Genomic DNA, 27,425 nt, shown 5'->3' on the forward strand with positions numbered 1-27,425 from the left:
GGACAAATCCTACTATCAGTTGTTAACAAGTGTTCTTACCTGTCCAATAATGCATCCATCATTTTAATATTGTTCATCACCTCGGAAGTGGTATGCATATATACATGTTATTCCCGACAGACAGTGTTTTACCAGGTCCGTTTCTGAATATGGTCCGTAATGTCCCTAAATCTGGTCCGTAGTGTCCCTAAATCTGATCCGTAATGTCTGGTCCGTAATGTCCATGGTCCGTAGTGTCCGTGACCCCTTGACACCACCCGGGAAATAGCCTGGACTTGGCTTGTTTTTTATGCTCGAAACACCATCGAGCCAACGGATTTTGACAAATTGACCTGCTCCATTAGATTTAGACCACACAATTTGCAGTTCCTTTAAATCCACTGTGACCCGATCACCGGCCCGGTTTGGCAAACATTGAGAAGTGCAAATATAAACTGCATCTCGATTGCTACTGTGGTGAAAAAGGTTTAACCGCTGGCTGGGTTCTACCCCCCCCCCCCCCCCTCCAGTTGTTAGGTAGGATGGCATGATGAATATAGTTGGGGAATTTCCTATTGCTTTTATGTACGGAGAGTGGTGGGACAATGGACTGTCCCACTGAGGCCATTGGGTCTAAGTAACTGCCGCTCCCGAACTTTCTTCACGGTCACATCCGCGTGTGCAATTTTAGTTTAAAGGAAGAAAACGACTATTGATTATCTGCAGCATCCCGTTTAATACAATTTATCACGCGTACATTTCAAAACTCTTTGATATCGATATCCTGCTATTCCTCTACACCCAATTTTGATTGCGTGGAGCGAAATCCTGAACGGGACCAAAATGAATGAGTACGAATAAGAAGGTGTGAGTTGGTAAACATAAAATGGCAAAAAAGCAATTAATTCTATGAACATGGATTTAAAAAACAAACTGAAATCACTCATAAGAAAGCAGGTAACAAATATTTCATATAACGGGTTTAAAAGGAACGAACATTAATGCCAAATATGTTTATTGTACAAGGGTGTAGTAATCGGATACGTACAAATTCGGATGTCAATTTATTTATTATGTGATTTTTATGTTGTTTTGGTTCTGAAATGTTTTTTTTTCTTATTCTTTAATAACATTTTCAATTTTCACTTAATCTAAGCATTGAATTTATGCAAAAAAATGAAATACCTGTTGATTACATAGTGTTTAGTTATATAATGTCCTGTTCAGAAAGCCTAAGCCCTATTTAAGCTTTCATTGGAATATTGAATGAATGTTGTCTCGCTTTTCTACTGAAGACCAACATGTTGCAATGATTGTCTGTCTGTCAATTCATTTTAATATCTTGTGTTGCGAAAATCTCATTAAGTATGAGCATGTCCTATATGAGCCAAAATGATGAGACTTTCCTGGAATGTTAAACAACATATTAATTTATGCACACGGTTTTTAGCTGCATCCTGTAAGTGCAGAGTTATGATCCTTGAAGCAATTATAAAATAACCTGTAGAACTTACAACGGTGTGAGCCAGAATCACAAAACTAGACAAGAATGTTGTCAGCATGTTGTGGCCAAAAATCTTCCCTCGATAAATGGAGTCTTCTAATCAAATTTGTATAAACATATACCAGGTAAAAAAAATATGGTCCTTTTAATTCAGTTTGAGCCTAGAAGATATCAAGTCCAGCGATTTGGAGCCAATGTGTTTCGACTTTATTAAGTCACACTAATAAAAGACAACCCTTCATATTTGATACTCCATTAAAATGAAAATGACTTGAAATACTCATTGATAATGTGAGATACCCAATGTTATTCTAAATTCTGGAATTATGCACAATTACATTCAACATCTTAACTGTAACTCCAGTAAGAGTAGAGTTATTATTGCCCTTGACCTGGGACCAATAACACTGGTGGTCAAGTACTGCCGATTTTCATTAAACGGCTATTTTAACTCATGGTTTTAACACCAAGCAATTTTTTTCATAAGCACATTTTAAATCAAATGAAAGGTAATTTATTCAGCTTTATATCGGTGTATAAATTGTAAAAATCTCAAGTTTAATACTCAAGTTATGACGATTTTCGTAAAGGCATACACATCTTGAAGCGCGCCTTCATATCGATCTAATTATTATCAGTGATAAAATCAACCAACGACAGCATATTTAGACTGACTTATGCTGTATAGCTTGGTTTCTTCTCTGTGTAATCCTACTCTCAGCCTTGACTTAGTTAAAAAGTGCATATACAAAGCATTGAATCTTTTGTCTCCTCTATCTCTTTAAGAATATTAGATAGAGTCTGTTGTTGTGCGTCTGGGATTTTGTTTGTGCCTATGCCAAGCAGGAGTTATGGCCTTTGACATAATTAGAAGTAAGCATACACATTGTATAGCATGGATTTTACCAAATTATTACACTTATCTTAAAAGTATTTGAGTTAGTGTCATAACCTTCACTAAGTTGTTTATACAAGTATAGTTCTTCAAAGAAAGGGTTAATGTTAGGAGAGGTATATGCTTTTGTGTCAAAGACAAACCTCTAGTTTGTTCATTTCACATACATGCATAATTTTGTTTCCATAAGGACTCCCTGCCATCACCCATCGAAGAAAATATAAGCCATGAACTGTTCAATGGTGAACCAGCAGTAGCCAAATATAAAGTAAGTTGATTGATAATTGCATTTTTCAAACAATAAAAATAATACATGTACAAGTTTCGAGTAGATTTACACTTAGGGGCCAATTTGAAACTGGAAGTATGAACTTCCTACCACCAGTATTGGAAGTTCGCTGAAATGTGGAAGTTTATGTCTCTCGAACACAGCAATTGTTCAACTTTTTTTCAAATTTATGTTAAAAAAAATAAATCAACTATCTTGCCCAATTTTATCTCATAATAATTCACGTTATTTAAGACTGATTGAAAATGTCACCTTAAAAGTAACTTTGGAAGTTTTCTAAAAAAATGAAGGAAGTTTTTGTACTTCCAAGGCAGTTTTAGCCCAATTCTAGGGAGTAATATACTTCCAAACTTCCTTTAATGGAAGTCCTGGTGGTTGTTAGTCACTTTGCTTGCTAGTACCTTACTTCTTTATAACTAATAAGCCTCAGGTTGAGCCAGCTACAGGACCATTACATAGAAAGGCATTTAAAAATGAAGTCTCAATATTTCTGACCAAACCAAACTTGTAAAAATTAAAATAGTTATTTGCACACAAATTACATCATTAATTTAGGGTTTGAATCCTGTAACCTGATTGTATATTGTTTATGACTGTATTACAGCATGAGGTATTGCAGAGTAACCCCCAGGAGGATCGGGAGATCATGGAGAAGATTGATCCGGAATATTACCAAGACGTAGACGCCAGCCAGTATGAACTGGAGGTTAGTGTCATGATCTTATAGATTTGAAAAGTCCTCACATCTACTGCTTACCATGACTTACAGCCTTATCGGGGTGATATGTTATGGATACTTCTAGAGTTTTAGCCAGGTTTTATAAATAACGGGGTGTGGCAGAAAAAGGACAGGATGATACATGAGAGAAGGGTACATTGTATCATGCTGTGAATAACTTAAACATGAATTTAACAGAAACTGTTGGAAATTGTGTTTAATATGGTTATTATAAGGTTTCATTATAAGTTTTAAACAAAGCAAAATAAATATTGATTCGTATTTTAAGAATTCAATTCTATAAGGGCAGAAGGGTGCACTTTGTGGACTCTAGAGGGCAGAATGGTGATACCAAAAAGGACAGGGTGTAGCACCCTTCCATAACTCTTTAGCTGAAACCCTAGTACATGTACTTATTTACAGTGAGCAGCTATTACATGGCATGACATTGTAGTGTTTTCAGAACCATTAAAATGTTTAATGTAACCAAAAGTTGGAAGGTACATAAAAATAATCCTAAAAAAATAAATGAGCCATGACACCCTGCTTTAGATATACTTCATACAAATGAAATGATAATTGTAAAAAATACTGAAAATACATGTAGTGAAAGTTTGAATGTGAACAATGAACAATCTCTCTTTGAATGGAAAGGTAGTTGCATAATTTTCTTACATATTTAAAATAATTACATAACCCAAGTTTCTATGATAGCCAAATTTTTTGTCATACTTTTTTTTCCAAACACCCAATTGTGTAAAAAATTATCATCAAATTTATGATTTATAAGGATTCAGTGTAGCGAAAAATCTATATTTGAAAGTCAGAAATATTGCTACTATCATTATGCAAGTTTTTTAATACAGTTTTTTTTATTACACTGTGATGTCATGCATGTAAAAATTTGCAACTTATGGTAATACTTGTGAATGCATATCTTTCCTTATCTTAAAATGATATTATCATCGTTATCTTAATGATATCATCATGAAATCTTCAATTTCTTCCTGAAATGTCACTGCATTGAAATATGAAATAAAGCAAGAGTAGCAGATGTAAGTATTAAGGCTCAAAATTGTATGTCTCAGCTCATGCAACTATGGTAACATAAGTGTAGGCTGAAACCTCTGCAATAAACAAAGGCTTGTATTTGGTACACAATCCATCCAATTCATTATAATTATTTGTAACCTCAGGGATCAAGTACAAAATCTGTACAGGAGAAAAGGGTATGCAAGGGGAATGGGGTTACACCCTAAAAGATTTCTGTGAATGTTTAAAAAAAGTTGAAGGAATGATAAAAATAGAGCTATAATTACCTGTATGTCTTGTTGGGTTTCAGAAACTGCCGGAGGTGGTGGATCTGGAGAGGGTTGATGATGATAGGAACAGACTCCGACGTCAGCTTCAGTCTGTAAGAGCAATTACACCACCAAAACATTTCATATCATCATGTATTATGTTTAAGTGTTTTCAAAAAAATAACTAAAAAAGTGGCAATCTCTTGAATGAAGTGCTAATTGTAATTCTATGACTTTGAGGCTTTAGATGATAAAATTAATAAAGATGCCATAAACTTTTATATTTTACAATAGTCTCGATTTACTGCTGAGAGTCTTGTGATCTGCTAAAGACTAAAATCACAGGTTTGAGTTTGATCCATTTGGGCCAATGAAAATTAGCAATTACAAAGCCCAATACATTTAGTATTTGAATAGACCATAGCACCCCAGAGTTCAAATCATGATTATGACACATTGGACCAGACCTCAGATTTTCACTTTCAGGTGTCAAAAAAGGTATCGGAGCTGGTGCTACAGAATCACCCAGCATACGCTGCAGAGCTACAGCGTGTAATGGAGCTCCAGAAAACCCTCCAGCTTGCAACCATCATCTGCAAAAATGGCAGGAGGTATACAGCAGGATTTTGTTTGCTTTAATTGGAAATCGGACCCTTTTTCAGTCAGGCTTCATTACATGTTTTTGTCATGATATTGCTGCCGTACATTATGTAACAACTTGGGGGGGGGGGGGGCACTAAGTTGTCACTATAAAAGCTAGCTAAATAATAAGACAGTTGAAGTACTGCTATACATGAATACATATTGAAAACACAGTTACAGGGGCGTAGCTAAAAAAATATTGCCAAAGATTGTAAGGATGATGTAAAACATCTTGGGATGAAGTGAATCAAGCATTGTTGACTCTGCAACAGGTGCTGTATAGTGTGGTTCATTAAAATGGTCGACCTGCACACCTTGCCTAATAGTTTCACCTGTATCACATAATTATATCAGTCTTTTTAATAGGCATACGCCTGTATATGTGTCACTGTGAATGCTTGTTGTTCAACCCATGTCAAGAGTGTTTTTTTTCACTTTAATCAAACTAAAGGAAGAATATCCAGTTGGAATGTGCCTCCTGTTTAAATGGGATAGCTCTTAAATATCCTTGCATTTTCAGCTGATATTCATTGTGTTTTATTCTAGTCAATTGAAGAATGAAGTTACTAAGACTCAACATAAACACTTGTTATATCAAAACATTTGATTAATTCCAGTCAGTTGTCTGAGGCGAGCCACAAGTTCACAATGACGAGCCTACAATTGCTGGCTAATGTTCGGAAACGACAGCAACTAAAAGGCCTTCTCAAATCAATTAGAACAATCAAGACATTGGTAAGTTTCGAGCTGATTTTTAAATAGTTAAAACATCGTAACCAAGGCAACACATGCATTATTGACATGCATATTTTAAGTAGTAGTTACTGTACCCATTACCAGAGTTACCAGAGTTATTGAAATCATATATACAGAATTATATTAGGATATTGAGTGCACAGAAAAAAATGATTATTGGTGGAAAATAAGACTGCACTTACATGTTTTTCATATATTCTTCCAGCAAAGAACAGACCTGAGGTTGCGTGAAATGCTGGTGGTATGTATTAGGTTGATGACCTCAGTACTTCATGTTTGTTCAAACTACACAGTATCAATGAAAAATGACATCCATTAAAATTTAAGTTTTAGTCTAGTTATAACTCGAAAGTGTTCTTGATAAGTTTAGCTAATATGTGCATATTGTGACAATGATACTGTGGATGGGTATCTCACTGACTGTTTTTATTTTATTGTCCAATTACAGGAAGAAGACTTCTGCGGGGCTATTCAGCTCTGCCTGGAGTGTCAGAAAGCTGCTGCCCTGCTTAAACACTACAACTGCATCAGGTAGGTGAAACACCTTTTGTACATGTCACTATAGATGCAAGTTTTCTAGCAGATGTGCAAGGGGGAGCTGGTCTCTTGATGGTGTATTAGTTCGATTATTCAAAGAATAATGAGGACTTTTCTATTTGCCCTAGCATCAAAGTCCTCATTCAATTAAAGATGCATTCTTATTCCCATATAAGATTTACCACAATTAATGATAAATATAATTGTTTTAATATTCCAAAAAGGATGAATTAATGTCAAAAACAATGGTTCTTATGAAGGATACCAAGTCCAGTGTGTGTATACCACGTGATAAATTACGTCATAAATGCTACGTCGGAAGGCAATATTTTATTTCGAATGAAGACTTAAAACAAGAATAACTTCACTATTTCTTCACCATTTGCGATGAAACTTAGCGCAATCTACACCTCTTAAGGAGGTCCGCCTTCATTCTTTTACCAGAGTTTGATTGAGAGTTTAGTTTCTTCAAACACTTCGACAAACCTTATGCATGTATGGCATGTATGCTTAGGTCACTTTCACGATATACACTATGAGAGTCTTTAGAATGGTGAAGATATATTTTATTGATTACAGTGAGTTGAGTTCAAAACTGTCGGATACCCTTGAGTTGATAGAGGAGCAGCTGGACTTTGCCCTGTCACGGACCTGCAGTCAGTTTGATGAGACACACTATGAAAAGGTTCAGACTGCATACGGCTTGCTGGGGAAGAGACAGGTATTGTTTAATGACTTGTGTCTGGACATTCGATCCATCGAAATGTTAATGCATTCACTTTGCAAGTGTGAAATGTACTGTTTTTCCTGAAATATTCAAGGAAAGTAATGGTAACATTTAAATAAATTCTATTAAAAAAAATTAAAGCAATATTAGATATTGATTTGGAAATTCAATTGATGTATCCTGACAGATGTATTTATATGTGTGTGTTATATTTATTTAATATTTATGAAAAACTGCAGCCAAACATGTGCTTTTGTATTACACTTGTTTATGGAGAACATACAGTTTTTACACCAATAAACAGATCAGATTTCAACAAGAATACCATCAGGGAAGTATACTTTGATACCTGGAGGTCAATGATGCCAGAACTATTTCCCATTCCTGTCATTTTAACAATCTCTCTTCTCCAAAATGGGAAAAATACATGAAACCCCACTCGCTTTTAATATCACAAGTTTTAGATGAGTCATGGGACCTGTATTGATGACAAATTGGGGGCCTCTGATAAATTAAACGGGTTCAAATATAACTGTTTTACTCAAAATAAATTTATTTTGGGGGTACAAGCGATTCACAGCAAGTTGGAAATGGGGGTCTCTAGCCAGAAAGTTGCATTAGGGATGTGGAAAAACCATACCCCCATCCCCCAAGTTGTCTCAGCCATGTATGAGTTTTGTTGTTCCTGCAGAATGCCCTGGACCAGCTGCACCTGCACTTCACCAGTGCAATCCACAACACAGCCTTCCAGGTTGTCCTTGGTTATGTGGAGCTGTGTAACCATGGTAGCACAGAAACAAACTTCAACAAGATGCAGTTCTCTGACCTCTGCAAGGTAAAACTAACCAGTATATAATATATTTTTTTAATGATTTAATGGCATGTATATATTATACAAAAAATGTATATATACCCTATAAATATGTTAGGGGTTATTCTATAAAGCTATGAAATTATGTAGTTGATCTTGTTAGTTGTTTATTGTTACATCGGATGAGGAGAAAACAATTTAGATTTTCAATACCCATTAAATGCAGGCCAATATTTCATCATGAATTATTGAGTGAAACGATGTACATATATAAAAGTGAAGCTCTGTTTTTCCAGCATGTGACGATAGAGAGTTTCACTCCATGTCTGGTTGGGCTGTGCAAGGCCTTATGGAGCATTATGAGGAGTTACCATAGTATAGCTCGCTGGCATGAGAAACACGACCATCTTGACACAGTGTCACAAGGTTTGGGGCAATTATAGTTTAGTTTATACTAATTTCTAAAAATTCTATTGATATGAAAGCTGAAAGCTGTTAAGAACCCCATTTGAATCAGATTCCTAGGTAGAAACCAGTTCTGTTGTCTATTTTGAGAGAGCATTAGAGACTCCTTGGTAAAGGCGGATACCTATACCACTAGACCTGTGGAATTATAGTTTGATATATATATGTCGGTTCAGGCTTGTGTAAAGCATTGTGAAGAGTCACCATAGTATGGCATGAGAAACACAACCATCTTAATACAATGGAGCAAGGTGGGGGCAATTCATGTGGAATATATAAGCATAAAACCTGTGAGATTTTCACGCCACATCTGGTGGGCTTTTGGAAAGCCTTATATGGGATTATGAGGAGTAACAATAGCAGGTCATATGAAACATGACCATTTTAACACAATACAGGAGCTAGTTACAATCTTAGAGAAAGATATATGTATGTGGCTATCAGAGGGTTTCACACCATGCCTGGTCTTAAGCCTTACCTTTTGCGGAATTATGAGGTATAATTATTTCAAGGTGAATCCTTCTTAAAGGTGCGTTTTGGTGAGCAAAGATATATGTGTTGAAATATATGTGAATTGATTTAGGGACATACTTCTATAAAAGGTTATTATCTCTAGATGAGGCTGCACGTTCTGGTGAAGAAATGACTGCTATGTACATAAAGCAGAAGTTGGAGCACGGACGAGTACGTATCTGGCAGGACGTGCAACAGAAGGTGCGCACCTACATCCTCGCTGTTAGCCTCTCGGAATACAAGCTGGAGGAGTTTATACAGTTCCTTGACATTGTCAACAGGTAGGCTGTGTTTTACTAAGTGTAGTATGTATAAGGGGTGAAAGAAATGAAGTTCTATTTAATTCATTGTTAAATGTTACTTATAGCATTTTAGCTTTCACTCCTCGATACATCAGCTTTATGCTGTAATTATGTCTCCCCGCATGCTATGAAGGGAGAGATATATTGTTTTTAGCACAAATGCATGTTCATCTGTCTGTCACACTTACATGTCAGCTCCATATCTCCTTTAATAACATCTTTCAGGATTTTCATGAAACTCAGTTCAAATCTTCATCACATCATGACAAATTGCAGAGCCCACATTCCATGCTCACCAGTCAAGGTCAAGGTCACAGTTCAATGACAGAAGTTACAGACACAGATTTTGTGTCTTCTCCATACCTTCTCAACCCCTTGAAGTATTTTCATGAAACTCAGGTCAAATATTCACAATATTAAGAGTCTTTAAAGACCTTCATGCACTCATTGTTCAAGCTGGATCGCAGTTTAAGGACAAAGGTTAGAGTCATTGATTTCATGTCTGCTCCATATCTGCTATACCCTTAAAGGATTATGAAACTTGGGTAAAATGTGCACCTCATCATCACAACACCCAAATGCTGTACCATATCTCCCTACTACAAATGTGGTGGAATAGAACAAGACAAGCATTGGGGTAGACAACTGTTCTTGTTTTCAAAATCATTGTGAATTTGCATTATTTTATTGCTGTTTGTTTGTTTATGGAGGAATTGAACAACAAACGTTATATGTCCTATGTTTTTATTTGACTAAAATTTTGTGTTGCGCATGTCATCATCATCATCATCATCTTAGTATGATATAGAAATATACCGTTATATTTTTTTGTCAATTTAAACCAAATTTGGCAACAATATTTCTAAAATTAATTTGCCAAGGAACTTATTGATTCTCTTGAATAGGGTAGAATCTACTTACTAAATATTACTACATTGTTAAATGTTTTGTAGGATGATAGATATTGGGGAGTATTTCTGTGAGAGCAAGTCCGAGGGTCTCCAGGACTCCCTTAAACAACAGAGCCTCAATTACTTCAAGAACCACCACAGGTAAGAGCCTATTGTATGTCACTATTGACGTGTGAATATTGTACATTTATGCTACATGCATTTTCCCCATATGCTGTACATGTTATAGATTAAAATAACTTTATTCAAGTCTGGTACATGTTTTTTGAGATCTTAAAATATTTGTAGGTTGAAATACTTAAATTAGATGAACTTTGCAGTGTATATATCAGGTATAAGATTTGTTGGTGATCAAAGTGCTTAGGGCATCTGCTTCTCACCAAGGCAGGTCCGGGATTTGAGTTTGGTTTGTTGTTAGCAGTGCAGACAAGTGGGCTTTCTCCGGGTACTTTTGTTTCACCAACAAAACGATACTACATTTTTAGCTTAACACCATGCTATAAACAAGATAAATTGATATATAGAGAATAATTGTATGTGTCAGTGTAAGATTGTCATATAATTCAGCAAGTGAGCATCAAATTATTATTATATATTAATATGTTTATATGAGCGGCATAGACAGGAGCGAATGCTTTTTGTATTCATGAAGTGAAAATTTTTGTGAATTATTTGCCTTAAAAAGATGACATGTAATTGCATTTTTTTCAAAATAGCGTGCCAAAGTCTATGTCAACATTATGTCATTTCAAAAATGACTTGTTTGAAATTGAGCCCTTACCCTGTGCACGCTGCGGTTTATTTTGGACCTGAGAGTGGGCTAAAACTTAAAATGATAAAACTATAAAATTGATATGGCTTCAAGAGCCAAGATTTAAACCATCATGGAACTGTGGATTTTTGCTCTATTGTTGATTTAATACACAAGTTGTTACTCTGTTTGAAGGGCCAAAATGGATGAGTTACAGATGTTCCTGGAGAACGAGGGCTGGGAGCTGTGTCCGGTCAAGTCATCCTTCCATGTTCTCAACCTTGTGGTAAGACCTTTCATGACTTACATTATGTATATCTGGTAACACATGTTCCCGGAGAATGAGGGCTGGCTGCCGTGCCGGGTCAAGTCATCCTTCCATGTCCTCAACCTTGTGGTAAGACTTGGCGTGACTTACACCATGTATATCTGGTAACACATGTTCCCAGAGAATGAGGGCTGGGAGCTGTGCCCGGTCAAGTCATCCTTCCATGTCCTCAACCTTGTGGTAAGACTTGGCGTGACTTATACCATGTATATCTGGTAACACATGTTCCTGGAGAATGAGGGCTGGGAGCTGTGCCCGGTCAAGTCATTTTCCATGTTCTCAACCTTGAGGTAAGACTTGGCGTGACTTATACCATGTATATCTGGTAACACATGTTCCTGGAGAATGAGGGCTGGGAGCTGTGCCCGGTCAAGTCATTTTCCATGTTCTCAACCTTGTGGTAAGACTTAGCATGACTTACATCATGTATATCTGGTAACACATTTTCCTGGAGAATGAGGGCTGGGAGCTTCTTCATCATTGACTGTTGGACAATGGACTGGAAAAAAAGATCTTATTTTCTCAACAATCAAGTTGTTGCAGAGATTAAGCTTTAGAAAGCAAACTGTAAAGAAACCAAAACCTCAAACTTTTTTCACCTGCATTTACATAATAAGTCATTCCAAACACAATACTTCAGTGAAATGTTAACAGATTAATATGTCTACAAGGGTTTGGAAATGGCTGTGAGCTTTCTCTTGTGGAGTCATCTTTCCCCGTTCTAAACCTTGTGGAATGCATGAAAATAGAATCACAATTCTGCCATAATAGGAATGTGTAACAGCCAACATAAGACAACCCACATTAACAGCTGACACACTATATAAGAATAATATTTTAAAGGATAATGAAACATGATTAAAAGTATGGTGTTTGAAAAGGGCAGGGTCAAAATAAAGCATGATTTCAAAACCTTATAATGGCGACTTTTCTTGGGAACTACTTGACGTTGACTTCAATTTTTTGCGCATCATGACGTTGATGTCAGTAAAAGCTATGTACCAGTATGCAGTTGGTGAATTGAACAATAACAGGGTTTACAATTTTACTGAAGTATAAAGTATTAACTATGCAAGAAAAAATATCATTGGGCAATCTCGTTTCCAGCTTTCAAATGTGCTCTCAGGTTGCAGAACTTTTCAAGGGAAAGACCAGTGTGTATCAGGGTTACCTTTGACATATTTACAACAAATTTAGTTCATGATTATTTCCCACTTTTAAGCATTCAGTTACCGATATGTTATTTGGTAGCTAATTACCATATATCTCCTGAAATATAAACTCTTTTCAGGAGTTTAAGTTCATGCGCCAATCAGCGTCCTCTCAGAAGATTCTGGCCAATCAGAACCTCGCAGAGCAGGACAACGGCCAATTTGAATCCTCCAGGAAGCGTCAGTACTTTGAAGAGTTTTCAGGGGACAGTACTCCATTTGATATACAGACAGAGTCGGAAGAAAATGAAGATGTGTTCGCTGGCACAGGGGTTTGTAATGTTTTGATTGAAAAATATTATTGAATTTGTGTTTTTATAGATTTGTTTAAAAAATAAATGATGTAGTTTGGGTCAAACTATTCTGAAGTGAGTTTTAGTTTACTTTGATTGGTGGTTTATTTAATGCACTATCATACAGATTGGATAAAATGCAATTCTCATTATAACAATGTGGTCATGGATCCCAATCTTCTTCCTATAAAAAGTAGAATTTTGCATGTGAAAGATTTGGACAACATTAAATTCCAATGTCATGCAAATTGACTGTATTGTCATTATTAATACATCGAAAGAATTATTTTCTTTATAATATTCATTTATATGTAATGCTATTTATTGCATGTTCTTTTAGGATGAGGGTATTGGAGGGGAGGTGTTTAGTGACAGCTGAATAATAGAGTTATTTTCCTTTTTGTAATTCTGCTAAAATTAAAGAAGTGTTATTGCCTAGTGCTATAAGTATTTTATATGTTCATGTAAAAATGTATGTCTTGAATCATGGACTGTGTGTATGTGTGAATTCAGGATGACGGTAATGGAGAGGAGGAGTTCAGTGACAGTGACTCTGACGTGCCCGATGAGCTCAAACATGATTTCATTGACGAGCTCACAGGAGAAACACATTCAAGGTGAGGACTAGAAATGGTTAGAAATGTTCTTCTTCACTTCACTGCTCAGAAAAATTAATGTGGGAAATTGGAGCCAAGCTTGGTGTTGTTGTCGGTACTGTGGTCTTCTTCGTCGTCGGCGTGCACATTTTCTAACCGTGGGCTATAGCTTGAAGATATTCAAATGAAACTTAGTACACATGTTGACAGACACAAAATATGCACATGCATAGCAAGGCCGAAATTCTTATAATAATTATTGTTGACATACACCCAAATGTTTGGACAGCACATAACAGACAATTGTTTGTGCTTTTTCCATGGCACTCTTGTTCATTTCTAGAGATTCCAAGATCCCTAAACTCTCAAAACATTTCAGACTTTCACCATATTAACAATAATATTCTTTGTGTCGACTCACTCTTGGTCATGGTTGGACACAAGAAGTTGATGAAATATTGACATTATGAAATTTTGTATGATTGTTTTTTTTTCAGGCCTGGGAAAAGGAAATTTTCCAGAAGCAGAAGTTTCCAGAAGCATGTTTCCATAGTAACAAATACCTCGCTCAATGTGTTCAGGGTCATTGGTAAGAAAACTTATAAAGGCTAACTCGTAAATTAATTTAAATTGAAAGTATGTATATGAATGATAATTAAATATAAAGAAGTTTGTGTTTTTCGTTCATCTTTAAAATGATAATCATAAAGGTTGAGTTGCTTATGAGAAGAAAAAGCTAAGAACTTGATTAAGTATTTTGAGTAAGATGAGAATTTCCGAAAACAAATATTGCGATCAGGTATTGTTATAAGTCTCGCAAAATATCATTTTAAATAAAGAACAAAGAACTTAAGAATAATTTATATAATGTATGCTTATTTTTTTTATTTTTTTTTCACCCAGCTATCTTAATTCATGTTTGACAACAGATACCGGTACTAACGTTTAAAATATACCTATGATTTTTTGACTAACATAAATTCAACATAGAAAATAGTACAAAACATCAAGTGTTATATAACACCATGTTATTCGAGTGGATTTCTTTTATTTATTCCTCATTGTAAAACACATCGATGATTCAGGTTGCCAAAAGTTATCAAAATGCATTCACTATATTGTATATATAAATAATATAAAAAAATCAATACTGGTACTGTTGACCAGATCGATACGTTTCGCTTCTGCCGAGAATTGCAATATATCTTATCAACATCATCGTACATCCCTACTATTTTTGCTACAATAAAAATTGTGATATTCACATTTTAAAGAGTTTTAAAAATTTCGAAGGAAATTATTTTAAAGATCCTAATACACTACATTTTGTTCAGTAAAATCAAGTGTTAAGTTGAGTTTTTGAGCAATAAGATACTTGAGCGTGTTATGTATAAGATTTTTCTAGAAATTGGGGTCATGTAAGATAATATGTGAAACTCACATGTAGTAGAAATGTTTACTGTGAGTCATGTGACAAGTTACTTTTGTGGAGCAAGTCACATAACATGTTTGAGGACTTGAAAAATCCTTGATTTAGTGAACAAAATGGCACCCACATGCTTGTATATATATGTAATCAAATAAAATCATGTTCTGAAAGAGTCTTCAGATTTTATATTTAGTTTTGTTTCTTTGTTACAGGTCGTTATATTCAGATGATGCGACTGTTAAAGCCTGTGGCCTTCGATGTTATGTGGTCCATGGCCCAGCTCTTTGATTTCTACATGTATTCTGTGAGTTATCAATAGCTTGTCTGTTTTTTAAAGTTAAAAAAGTTGAGGTAATGTCATAACTTCGTGTCAGTGGCAACTCAAAAAGTGCTCTAGGTATCCCTATAAAACTTGCGCTCATGTTCCTTTTCACAAAACACATTGAGGATAATTGTTTGGTTTAGATTTGGATATGCAATATATTTCACCAAGTGAGCACCAAAAGAATTTTTTTAAAAAGAAACTTGTGTAATATTTACTATTGATATTCATGAGTGAAATACAGTGGAAACTCACTAAACCGGATCTCCACAAAACCGGAATCCTCGGGATACCGGACTTTTTTCAGAGTCCCGGTTTTCCCCTTCTATTTTCAATGTAAAATAATCCCTACAAAACCGGAACCTCGGAATTCCGGATACCGGACAAAAAATCGAGAAAATTTGTTAGTTGTCAACGTAATTTTACCTCACAAAACCGGACGTATATTTGTTCAAACATGTCAAAATGATTTTGTGTATTAGGAATTCGCGAATCACGTGTCACTTTGTTTTGACAGCCGGCGCGTCGTTATATATTGCATCTGTGATGTTGTGTTAACTCAATAATCGATAATGATGATTGCGCTGTGGATTGACTGCCGCGTGATACTCAAATGATAATCAAACTTGTGAAAAGAAAATTGATTGAAACATTAAATTTGTTTGTTGCAGAAAATAAAGAACTAGAAACGGTTATTGGTTATTAAGTGATCATTTTGGAGGGTTGTTTTATCTAAAGACTTCTATGATTGAATCAAATTAGAGCGGTTCATTAATTAAACTATCTAACATACTTAACAAGCATTAAATTACGCGAGTTGTTTTATTTTAAGACTTGGAAAAAAAGATGATTATAAAAACGCAGAAATGTTTAATTATGTTTATCACTTTTGCATGTGCTTTAATCATGTTTCAACCTCCGTCTAAACGTCAACTTCCCTTTAAAGGTTAACTAAGTTGATATTTTGAGTAAACTTACTCCATACATCAAATCCTCACTAAACCGGAATCCTCACTAAACCGGAAATTTTGCCCAGTCCGGACCTTGTCCGGTTTAGTGAGTTTCCACTGTATATTGCAATCTTACTCTGAAACAAACATTTTTTGAAATTGCAACTTTCCTGGCATTGTAAGCTTTTATGTTACCAGTTTTACAATAAAATGGGTAAACTCTGTGAAAACAGTGAAATAATATGTTGATTAACTCACTTATTCAAAAGGAGAGTTTATCGCGATATAATCCACTGTTATATTACAATAAACCACTGGAAAGCATGAAATAAATATGGTTTGTGTAATGAAACAAACTGTTCTATTCTTAATACTTGGAGAGGAATTAATTATTATTTGTTGAATAAGTAGATGTTTCTGGTGCTCCGAGATCAGCTTCTATGTATAATCATTCATTTTTAGAGAGATTAGGGTTTCTATTTAATTTTAATGTAGCACTTTATAGCACATGTTAGAAGCAGTTGGTGAAAGATATAAGCTAATTTTTGTGTAGTCTGTGAAGCATTAGGGACACGAATGGATATGTGGTGAGCTTTGTGCCGTCGTTGTTGGCTTCACAATTTTCATATGAAGATTTGTTGTGGATTCTTGGTATGCACATTGGTCATAGTCAGTAGTTGACCCCTATTTATTTTGGAGCCAGTAGGTCAAAGGTCCAGGCAACCATTGTGCCCCGGACAAGCAACACATCCGATTGGCGGAATTCTAGTTGTAAAATTTATATGAAATTGGTTTCTTTTCTTTGCAGGTGTACCTGTTTTATGGATCTGCTTTGGTAAGTTGAAACAACATAATGGTGTAACGTGCAACACCAAACACCAACAGATCCCTTCAGGGAAAAGCATGCTCGACCCTAAAGGGGTCCACTGGTCATTATATACACTAACTTCTCTATTCTCACATAGCCCGGGATTTGCTAATTTGCATATTACCAACCAAGTTTACATCCGGTATGAACGTACTTCCGTTTTATACGGAATATTAATATGAACGCACATCCGCCGCCTTCAGCGGACCGTTACACTAATCAGCAGCCTACAGCGGACCGTTACAATGGATTTTTGAGAATGGTTGAAGGATTGGCTTATATATTTTATCTATATCTGTCTAATCGTTAGGGAACATTCAGAAAAGTTGAGGCCTGGTCAAAAATATGTTCATTGTTTTTACATCTAAATCATTCAGTTGTAACATTAAGAATAGTTGAGTCATTTTATGTATTCACAAATATACGTACTACATGTTAAACTTAAATAACTACAGTCGTCCATGGATAACCGAACCATAAATATTCGGTTGAAGTCGACACTGATGAGAATAAAGGATAGCCTCATCTTGGATCTGGATGCATCTGATACCTCTGACGACCTGGAACAAAGGGTGAGTTAAAAGAGTCCCCTCCTATTAAGTTGGTCCAGAAATTAAAAAAAATAATTCTGGGGGAGCAAAAGTCATTCTGCATAATTATCTAAGACAAAAAATACCCACTTTTTCTGGAAAAGAAGTGGTGACCCAGGGCTTACAGTGCCTACTTGAAGCTATGCCAGTGGAAAACAGGAATAAGGGAAATGTGTGGTAATGTTCATATGGAGAATGGTTTACTATGTTTCAAAATTTGCTGGCTTGCACCTTTATTTCCCTGTTAACTGAGCATGGAGAAAGCATAGTGCAGGTAATGATATTTACACGCCTTTCATTAGCCCTTTGATGTCCTTTATGGTAACTATTAAACTCAGTATTCTGTATGTTCTGTGACCTCGTGTACTTACCGGTATTAAATGATATACATATACATACATTTGCCAAGGTAGATATTACATGGGGCATTCGGATGCTCAAATATTAAGGTTGATGTATTTTGAGGCACAAAATGTATGACCTCCAAGAATAAAATGTGGTTGTCAAGTCATTATTAGCTCCTCGTTATGTAAGGTCTGTGTTTGTATATACAGGAGAAAATCCCAGCCCCTCATCTGTCCCCGATTGTGGACCTGAACAATCCAGAGAGGATGTTTGGACTCCCAGAACGTATTGTGGCAGCAGAGTCACTGTAAGTTGACGCTGATCTTATTTCAACTCTTTATTTATATCCTGGTGAATTGATACCAGTAGCTCAAAGTTTAATGACTTTATATTTTTTTTTTTTTTCAAGACTAGACTTTCAATGCCTTAAAATTCCTTTGAAAGTATGATAGCTTTAAGACTGTTCATCCAGTTTCAAGTGCCATGGCCTTGGTCTATCTTAGTTCCAGTGTCAGTTGTCTGAGTTGTTAGGGCCTTGGTTTCTTAGCAACATCTGTTATCTATATCTAGGGTGTTTCTTGGGGAACAGCTTGAGTTTCTCCAGCCCCACCTGGAGGCCCTGATCCCGGTCAACAAGAGGCCCTTCCTCCAACAATTCTACTCACAGGTGCACTATATAGACATCATCGATTTGTCTCTTATAACTAGATTATAACACATTTCATCTTTGTGCGGCTACTGTGTTCTCTTATTCTTTCAAGCATAAGAAAGGCTGACTGGTCTTTCTCAGGATATATGTACTTCAATCATATAAGCTCTGTTAATTTTGGGCTATTGTGACAGCCAAGGTGTTGTCCTCATCTTGCAAAAATGTTAACCTCAAACCTTTCATTTTATTTTAGAATGCTCATTGTATAGTGATTTAAGAAAAACTTATATTAGTAAATATTATTGGACTAGACCAAATGTACCAAAGTTTGTTGAGTTAATGCAATCGGACAATGTTAAAGTGAATAGAAATTTAGCTATGTATATACATAAGGCATTTAATGTTAGAAACCAATACCATTATTACTATGAATAATATGTGTTTTTCATGTACACAATGATCCCTCGCTGTCATATACATGTACATAATGCTATATTGTGTCTCTATTATGACATGAAACATGAATATTTATTTATATGATCATTGGTGATTTATTTGACCATTTGATTACTTAAATGCATATAATTCTCTATTTGTAAATGTATACTCATGGACATATTGTCTATTGTATTTGTTAATAAAACTAAAAAAAACTATAAAACTGCTTCAAATGTTGCCAAAGTTAATACAAACATGTATAGCAAAGCACATGACTCTGGCTGAAATAATTATGGAGTTATGCCTCATGTGAAACTTAAAAAACAGAAACAGGAGTGTTTGTGTATGCTCTGCATTACTCTATTTATCTTGTGTGAGGTATTGTCATAGACTTGGTGTCACAGTCTTGGCAGTGGCAACTTCATTGATGTCATGGGAGATAAGCATTAGCATCCAATTGTAAATTGTAAATGTTATAAGGTTACATTTATATTGTTTAAACCAATTGCTGTGCTCTTGTTGTATTTCCAGCGGTATCTGAGATTATTGCTCTAACGGGTTGTTATTCTATCCATCCAGACAGTGAACATGGCAGCTGAGTTACGGAAACCTGTGTACTGGTCCGTGTCCCTGCGTGTAATCCCGTACGACACGGTGCTACAACATATGGCCACTGTGCGTTGGGATGTTAAGGAGATCATGTCACAGCATAACACATATGTGGATGTACTTATGCAGGTGGGATTCAGTGATTCAAACTTCTGTGTGTTTAATTACTGCAGATTTAAAGTTTTTCCTTTAATATTGAATATTCTTCAATGAAACTGTGTGGAAATATGTATTTTGGGATCTGATCTCGCTACTGATATTCATTAACTAGCATCAGAAATATCAATTTCTCCTTGAAAAGTACACTTTTAGAGACGGAACCTAATAGTATAGATAGCTTGATATTGGAAAAATCTCATTGAAATGTTACCATGTAAATTTCAATACATGATTTATGATTTTAATGCTAGTGAGAATAGATATTTGAAAACCGTAATGGATTTATCACCTGGAGGCATGGGAAATTGACTGTTTTTCCACAATATTTGATCATTGTCTTATTCCTATTATATACTATCATGTCTACATCAATGTACTATAGAGCAAACATTTAGGGTGATGATTGTCTTTACTCTTTTCATCAAAGCTTTATCCAAAACTGTCTGAAAGATGTTATACCTGACCACATAGTGCATAAACTATTTCTGACTGAATGTATACATTTAAGAAAATACATTCAAAATCTATTTTGGTCATTAACTGTACAGAATTCACCATTGTAAAACAAGCCTTTATTTTAAATTATTGGAAACTTCAAAAATCAAAATTTCTTTAAAATCTCTTGTACAGTTACCAATTAAGCCAATGTTTTGAAGGAAAGAGATCTGCTTCTTAATAAATTAACAAAGGTCACTTAAGATAAATATTGTTGCCTCTTCTTCAGGCTTATATGTCATTCGACACCCGGCTTGCCGATATGTGCAAGCAAATGCCGGTTCCCCGCGCCACATATGACCACCTCTGGGACCAGATCCTCCGTCTGTCCGCACGCACATTCGTCGAGGGATATGCCAACGCAAAGAAGTGCAGCATAGAAGGCAGGGCCCTAATGCAGCTGGATTTTCAGCAATACCTCAAGAATATTGAAAAACTGGTGGACTTAAGGTTTGTTTTGACATCTTGTGTTTGAATATATGTTTTCAGCTTCTATAAGGTGTCCGCAAACAAAAATACAGTGCTTAAATGAGTTTTCAGTCATTCATATACAGTACATGTTTAACAGATAAAATTAGTATAAAACATTGCTATACAGAACACTTGTAAAAACTGTAAGAGACTATTTGATTAATTTCTTTGTAAAATATTACCTGTATTATGGACTACTTTTATGGCCCTTTTTCAGGCCAATTCCGGACCGTGAGTATGTGGAAGGATACATTAAAGCGTACTACTTTCCTGAGAATCAGTTGGAGATCTGGCTCCCAGAACACAGGGTATGTCTCAAATTTAGAAATGTATATGCTGTTTACCAAAGAGGTTGTGGGTTAGTTCCCACCAAGGTTGGAGTGGTATTTGTGTCTGCCACTTACCAAAGAGGTTTTGGGTTCAGGTTCCACCATGGTAAGATTGGTCTAGTGATATAGGTGCCCACCTCTCACCCAAGAGGTTATGGGTTTGCCCCACCCCAGCAAGGTGGGAGTTGTCTTGGAGTATAGTTTTTAATCTCTCACCCAAAAGGATAGGGGTTCAGACTCCACCAGGGTAGATTGGTCTTTTGGTGTAGTGGTATCGGTCTGCCACACATCCAAGACTTTCTCATGCCCTTTATTACTGGTTTCTACCAAGAAACGTACTTGAAAATAATTAATTTAAGCTTTCAGCTAGTGATGTTCCGATGATCGATTATAATCGAAAATTGATTGGTTTGGCCTTATATCACTGACAATCAATTGTATTTGGTAATAATCAATCATCCATTCAACTGGCAAGTTGTTTTTCTTCTTTCCTGTCATTATTTGCCTTTGGTTTATGTCTGTATTTTTCCCCTTTGAGTTCATTTATACATGCGGAAGTATTCAGCTGTTATCATTAACATTATGGCCAGAATCAACAACAACAATAAGTAACTTCAAACATACATATCATTAGCATTGTTAACAATTCTTAGTTTTTATACTAATAAAGAATAAACTAAAATTAAAACATTGTCAGAAACCGATTGTACAATTGATAATCAGTTACTTCAGCAAGTGGAACCGATTATCGATAATAAATTGAAACCGATTCCCAACACTACTTTCATCTATCTTTACTTTCAAAGTCAAATAAATTTATATAAAAATATATCAGATGAAAAATCATTTAAGCGATGAATTATTTGCACTGTTTTGTTCGAAACAAGTAGAGGTATTGTTGTCAACAGAGTAATTGCTAGATATCTGCATGCAAAAACTATCGTTGGCCTTCAACATTAAACACAATCATGTTCACAATTAAGATGCACATTCTTATAGTAAAATGAGAAAAAAGGATGATCGTTCGCATCGGGTTCATAGGGCCATGATTAGGAACAGACTCTCAAGTCTCAGACTCAAGTGGCAAAACTGAAAATCTTTATATCATTGTAACTTTATTTTGATGATGTGAGTTTTGCTGAATGTTATAACTTCGAAATTGCACAATTATTCACATTTTTTAGTAATACAAAAAGAGTTAAGATTAATCTTTCTAATTTATCTGGTAATAAAAGTGCTTTTCTGAGTCTGTGTCAGTTGCTTATACAATTCGGGTTTACGACAAATAATTTGAGGACATTGGTGGAGAGCGAAATCGGGATGACAGAATTAGATTGTTATTTATTGATTACTTTATAGGGTATTTCAATTAACTATTTACGTGCTTTATACCACTTGTACCATTGCTATTTCAAAATGTATTTTATCAATTATGTACATTTGCTGTATTGATAAATAACCTTTGCCATTTTTACGATTCATTCAAATTTGACTAAACAAAACATATTTTTTGCCTGTGTCCTACCTATGATGGGGTCCTATACACAGTGATTTACAGGTATTAAAGTTCTTTTCTGAGTGTGACTTGAAAAGGGACTGTTTGTAATCATGGCCTCAGAGCTTTTGTTATTATGTTCATTATACTTGCTTTGAGTGTAATATAACCATTATGTATTTTACATATAACACAACTGTAATATAACTTAACATTGATGTTATTTTATCAAAAATGAATTTTATCTTCAGTTTTAGCGACGCATGTGCCACGTGATAAAAATAATCTTACATGAGTTGCCATGAAATACAAAAAAATATTAAACAAATCTAGGAAAATTTATTAAGTGAGCCTTTCTCTATACCTTCATACTCATTAGATGCATTTGAAACAGTTTTGTCCATAGTCTTCAAGCACTGCTGCCATGTTTTGTTGACATATTTATCAGAGAAATTTGATACTGCAGTCTTTTGAGATAATTGTTTTATTTTCCGCATCAATATCATTCACAACATACCTGAACAGTAGTTTTATGTCCAGGAAAATCTACTGCCACACTTCTAGTATTGCTATCATTACATTCAGTAAATTAATTGGTTAATGCTCTTGGGAGGTGTAATAAGAATGGCGATTATAAGGACATCCATTCGAGGGAGGGGGGTATGGTCTGGGATAAAGTAATATTTTATTTTTTGACTGTATGTGATAGCCATCAAAATTTGATTCACCAGGAAAAAATTATCTTAAGACTTGGCACAGTCTGAAAAGTAGGTCTCGTTAATTTGATTAGAAATAAACACACAAACAAATAATACAATCAGCAAGTCACTATTATTAATCAAAAATTAGATTATTACTTACTAGCTTTAAGTATATTACCAGTAATCAAAAATTAGCTTTTAGTAGTTTATTTTGACAGATGGAATAAACAATATTTTTGAGAATGGAAATATTAAAGAAGACTGCAGGTTATAAAATTGAGTACAAATATGCCTTAGAAACTAACATTACTTGTATTTGGTCTTATTTTGACTTGCTTTTTTTTACAGGAGTACAGTTTTAAGCAGTTGACTTCGCTAGTGAATGCAGTGGACCATTTAAACAGGAAGGCAAAACAGAAACTGGTTTCTATGCTAGAAGATATGGAGAAGCCACGCAGATAGCACTAATGCATTCTACATGCGGTTACACACAACTATTGATAGCTGCCGGGAGCTGTGTCCACATCCAAACTTTATAATTGTACAATTTTAAAATTAGTCATGGATTTTAGTGTAAATGGAGGCACAGAGTGATTTGCATAAATGATCATTATTACCTCAGCTGTATAAAACACCCGGACAAAAGCTCTTCCAGTGAAGAGCCATTCACTTTGGCCAAGACTTATAAATGACATTGCCAAAGCTACATGTAGTTGAAGCTGCACTCTCACAGATTAACCATTTTTACAACTTTTTTATTTTTTGTCTTGGAATGAGCCAATTTTTTTGTAAATATCTGCAAATTAGTGATATATGACTGCTGACAATAGGTCAGATCGCAGATTTTCATATTTCTGTTCGAAAATTAATGTTTTATGTCTTAAATTGTTACTAATGGTTTAAGCATTATGCATAAAACATCAATTTCTGAACTTAAATATGAAAATCTGTGTTCTGAATTTTTGTCAGCAGACTTATATCACTTGTTTCCATGCATTTTCGAATAAAATGGCTCGTTCCAAGACAAAAACAAAAAAAGTTCAATCTGTGAGAGTGCAGCTTTAAAACTCAACTAACTTCTCTGTGTCTGTCCTAATAGTCTGTTTTTATTTTGGTATATCTTGTTTAATACCATATTCTCATTTTGAAGAGTTATGATTGTAAAATCAAATTTAATTAATTTTGCTTAATGAAAAATGATTCTTTGTTTAGTTCATTTTTTTTGGTAAAATCTGGGGCATGCAGGAATGTATGACCAGAGCACTAAGTTACTGTATTACATTTTATGTCATCACTGGCTGTAAAATGCAATTTCAAGGTCAATTTTGTTTTTCTTAAAGTGGTAGATTTTGTCAGTAGAGCAAGGGGGTCTCAAAAGCAGTAGATTTTGGTTGGAAGAGCAGCAAGGGGGTCTCAAAAGCAGTAGATTTTGGTTGGAAGAGCAGCAAGGGGGTCTCAAAAGTGGTAGATTTAACTTTAGCTGGAAGGGTTCACATGTCTGCCATTGAATATTTTTGTATTTGATGCAAGTATGCAATGATACATTCCTACTCCACATACATTGTAGCGGCTATCTTACAGGACAGTGTAATGCCTTAGTTAGTGTGATTATTATTGGTTAGTAGATTAAACAAAAGCTATGTACATGGAGATGAATTACACTTTATTCTGAGGGATTTTAACAACATCTTTATGAAATCACAAAAGCTATGTAGATTAATTAGATTTTATGCTGTGGGATTACTACAACATATTTGGAAAAAAAATCACAAAAGATGTGTAAGTAAATTAGATTTTATTCTGAGTGATAATTAAAAATCTTAAAGAAATCATATAGTAGTGGTTTTAGTATAAATAGTGTTGTTTGCAGACACTGTTTTTGGACATATATGTACTTGTTTGAAACATGTAATATTGAATTTGTGATTGTGATGTGATGAATTATGATTTTTTTAGTTAGAAGTGTGTGAATGCAACTTTATTTTGTATTTACTTTAAAACATTCCAAAAGCATCATTTCAGTTATTAAAATAGTTTTTGAACCATGAATCATTGATTGAATAGAAGTTAAAAATATTACTGTTATACTATTTAATTTGTTTATTTAAGTGTGACTTGGAGTTACAGTTACTTATAACTCAAGTCAGTTTCAGCATTTAAACATGCTTTAAGTTGTGACAGGACACATAGCTGGGTCATGTCAGAATGCAGCCAATGGCAGTGGGCAGACCTTTATAAACTCTTAAGCAACAACAACAACTATTCAGTACATGTTAAATTGTCCAGTATTTTGGTATGGTTGTCTAGATTGAGCTTGCTAACTTGAACCAATGCAAAATTATGAGCATGGGAGAATCATGTTTGCTTATTACACATGTAAATAACTATTTTTTATCATTTACCCCCCAAAGAACATGATTCAGTTTAAACAGTGTTTATTTCATAACACAGACACACACACACACACATATATATATATATACAACATTACATATAATGTACAAGTAAATGATTGAGGAGAATGCCAAAGGCTAATATGGAACCCCTTTCCTTCTAAACATTATTTCAATTGGTTTTTAAGTGTCGGCAAATGAAAAGGTTGTCAAAAGGGTATATCAAACGTACAGGTGATTTGGTCCATCAACTTCTTTAATGTCGACTTGTGAGATATAACATGCAATGTTGCAATTATAGTTTTGTTAACATGACTAGTTAATAAGTGAACAAGTTAACATAATTATTATGACATGTCATGTTATCACCCAAAAGTGACATAATTATTGCGACATGTCATGCTATCACCCAAAAGTGACATAATTATTGCGACATGTCATGCTATCACCCAAAAGGGACATAATTATTGCGACATGTCATGCTATCACCCAAAAGGGACATTATAATTATTGCGACATGTCATGTTATCATAATTATTGAGACATGTCATGTGTTATCACCCGAAAGTGACATAATTATTGAGACATGTCATGTAATCACCCAAAAGTGACATAATTATTGAGACATGTCATGTGTTATCACCCGAAAGTGACAATTATTGTAACATGTCATGTAATCACCCAAAAGTGCCATAATTATTGAGACATGTCATGTTATCACCCAAAAGTGACATGATTATTGTGACATATCATGTCTTAAGACCCAAAAGTGACATTCAACAAGTTGACATTATGACGTCATCTGTATGTTTGATATACTTTTTAATAGTCAAATATAATGGAAAAGTTACTGAAATAGTTGTTAATGTATAATCTTATCCATTAAGAGATTACTTCTTATGAACTTTTTATGCATGTTATACATGTATTTCTACACATATATTTGTATGATTTATACAGATAATTGCTTGATATTTATTTTGTATTTCACTTGCACTGTATATATGTAAATATTCAAAAAAGGGAAAGACAAACTCCCGCTTTCCCAACACGTTTCGACTTTAATCTTCATCAGGTCCCTAGGTATAATGAGAAAAATTAAGTCAATTTTATGACCTTTTCAGTATGTACATATACAACTTATATATATATACACACAGGACAATATAATAGTTAGTAAAGCATGTGTATGTTAATCTGCTGCATAAAAAAATGTTTCTGTGCTAAACAAAACCAGTCAATAAATGTATGTCAAAATTGTACAAATAAATTAATAAATAAAAATGTCATTAAGTCTAATGGTTTTCTTTTGTTTGTTTATTGTGCTATTGGAGTAGGCTGCAGCGACCTTAATTTGTTGGGAGAAAATTAGAAACACGATACAGTGATTGTTTCATAGCTTTAGCATACTAGATTAACCGTTTAGATGCAAAGATGATTTCCCTCCCCATCAACATAAAACTTAATGATACCATCAATAGGAAAACACAACTTCCCTGAATACCATTCTATAACCTCCTATAGAAAACAACAAAATCAATACTTTTCAATGGTATTATTTTGGAAGTCACAGTGAGTGAAGCACTTGGGAAACCGATTAACACATACAGCATGAACTAGCAACATGAGCAAAATATTTCTTGGTAACAACAT

The 27,425-nt window shown here is 34.8% G+C and overlaps 1 protein-coding gene across 1 annotated transcript; it reads left to right on the forward strand.

Annotated features, from left to right (window-relative positions):
• Positions 1–818: 818 nt before the first annotated feature.
• Positions 819–27,071, forward strand: LOC128232083 (syndetin-like). Its single transcript, XM_052945432.1, has 26 exons — positions 819–936; positions 2,569–2,646; positions 3,272–3,373; positions 4,728–4,799; positions 5,173–5,297; positions 5,946–6,063; positions 6,290–6,325; positions 6,533–6,615; positions 7,201–7,342; positions 8,040–8,183; positions 8,456–8,585; positions 9,241–9,418; positions 10,393–10,491; positions 11,297–11,387; positions 12,721–12,912; positions 13,447–13,550; positions 14,027–14,118; positions 15,171–15,262; positions 17,039–17,065; positions 17,554–17,670; positions 18,243–18,340; positions 18,604–18,700; positions 19,700–19,858; positions 20,613–20,833; positions 21,072–21,162; positions 23,728–27,071. The coding sequence occupies exons 1-26, from the start codon at positions 889–891 to the stop codon at positions 23,839–23,841; spliced, it is 2,850 nt and encodes a 949-aa protein (XP_052801392.1). The 5' UTR covers positions 819–888; the 3' UTR covers positions 23,842–27,071.
• Positions 27,072–27,425: the final 354 nt, after the last annotated feature.

This window comes from Mya arenaria, chromosome 4, assembly GCF_026914265.1.
Source record: "Mya arenaria isolate MELC-2E11 chromosome 4, ASM2691426v1".
Classification (NCBI taxonomy): domain Eukaryota; kingdom Metazoa; phylum Mollusca; class Bivalvia; order Myida; family Myidae; genus Mya; species Mya arenaria.

Coding starts and splice junctions, on each gene's coding strand:
- LOC128232083 (XM_052945432.1), top strand. CDS start 889: ATGAACATGGATTTAAAAAACAAACTGAAATCACTCATAAGAAAGCAG. Junction 2,647..3,271: donor CAGCAGTAGCCAAATATAAA/GTAAGTTGATTG, acceptor ACTGTATTACAG/CATGAGGTATTGCAGAGTAA. Junction 17,671..18,242: donor CTGACGACCTGGAACAAAGG/GTGAGTTAAAAG, acceptor TTGTATATACAG/GAGAAAATCCCAGCCCCTCA.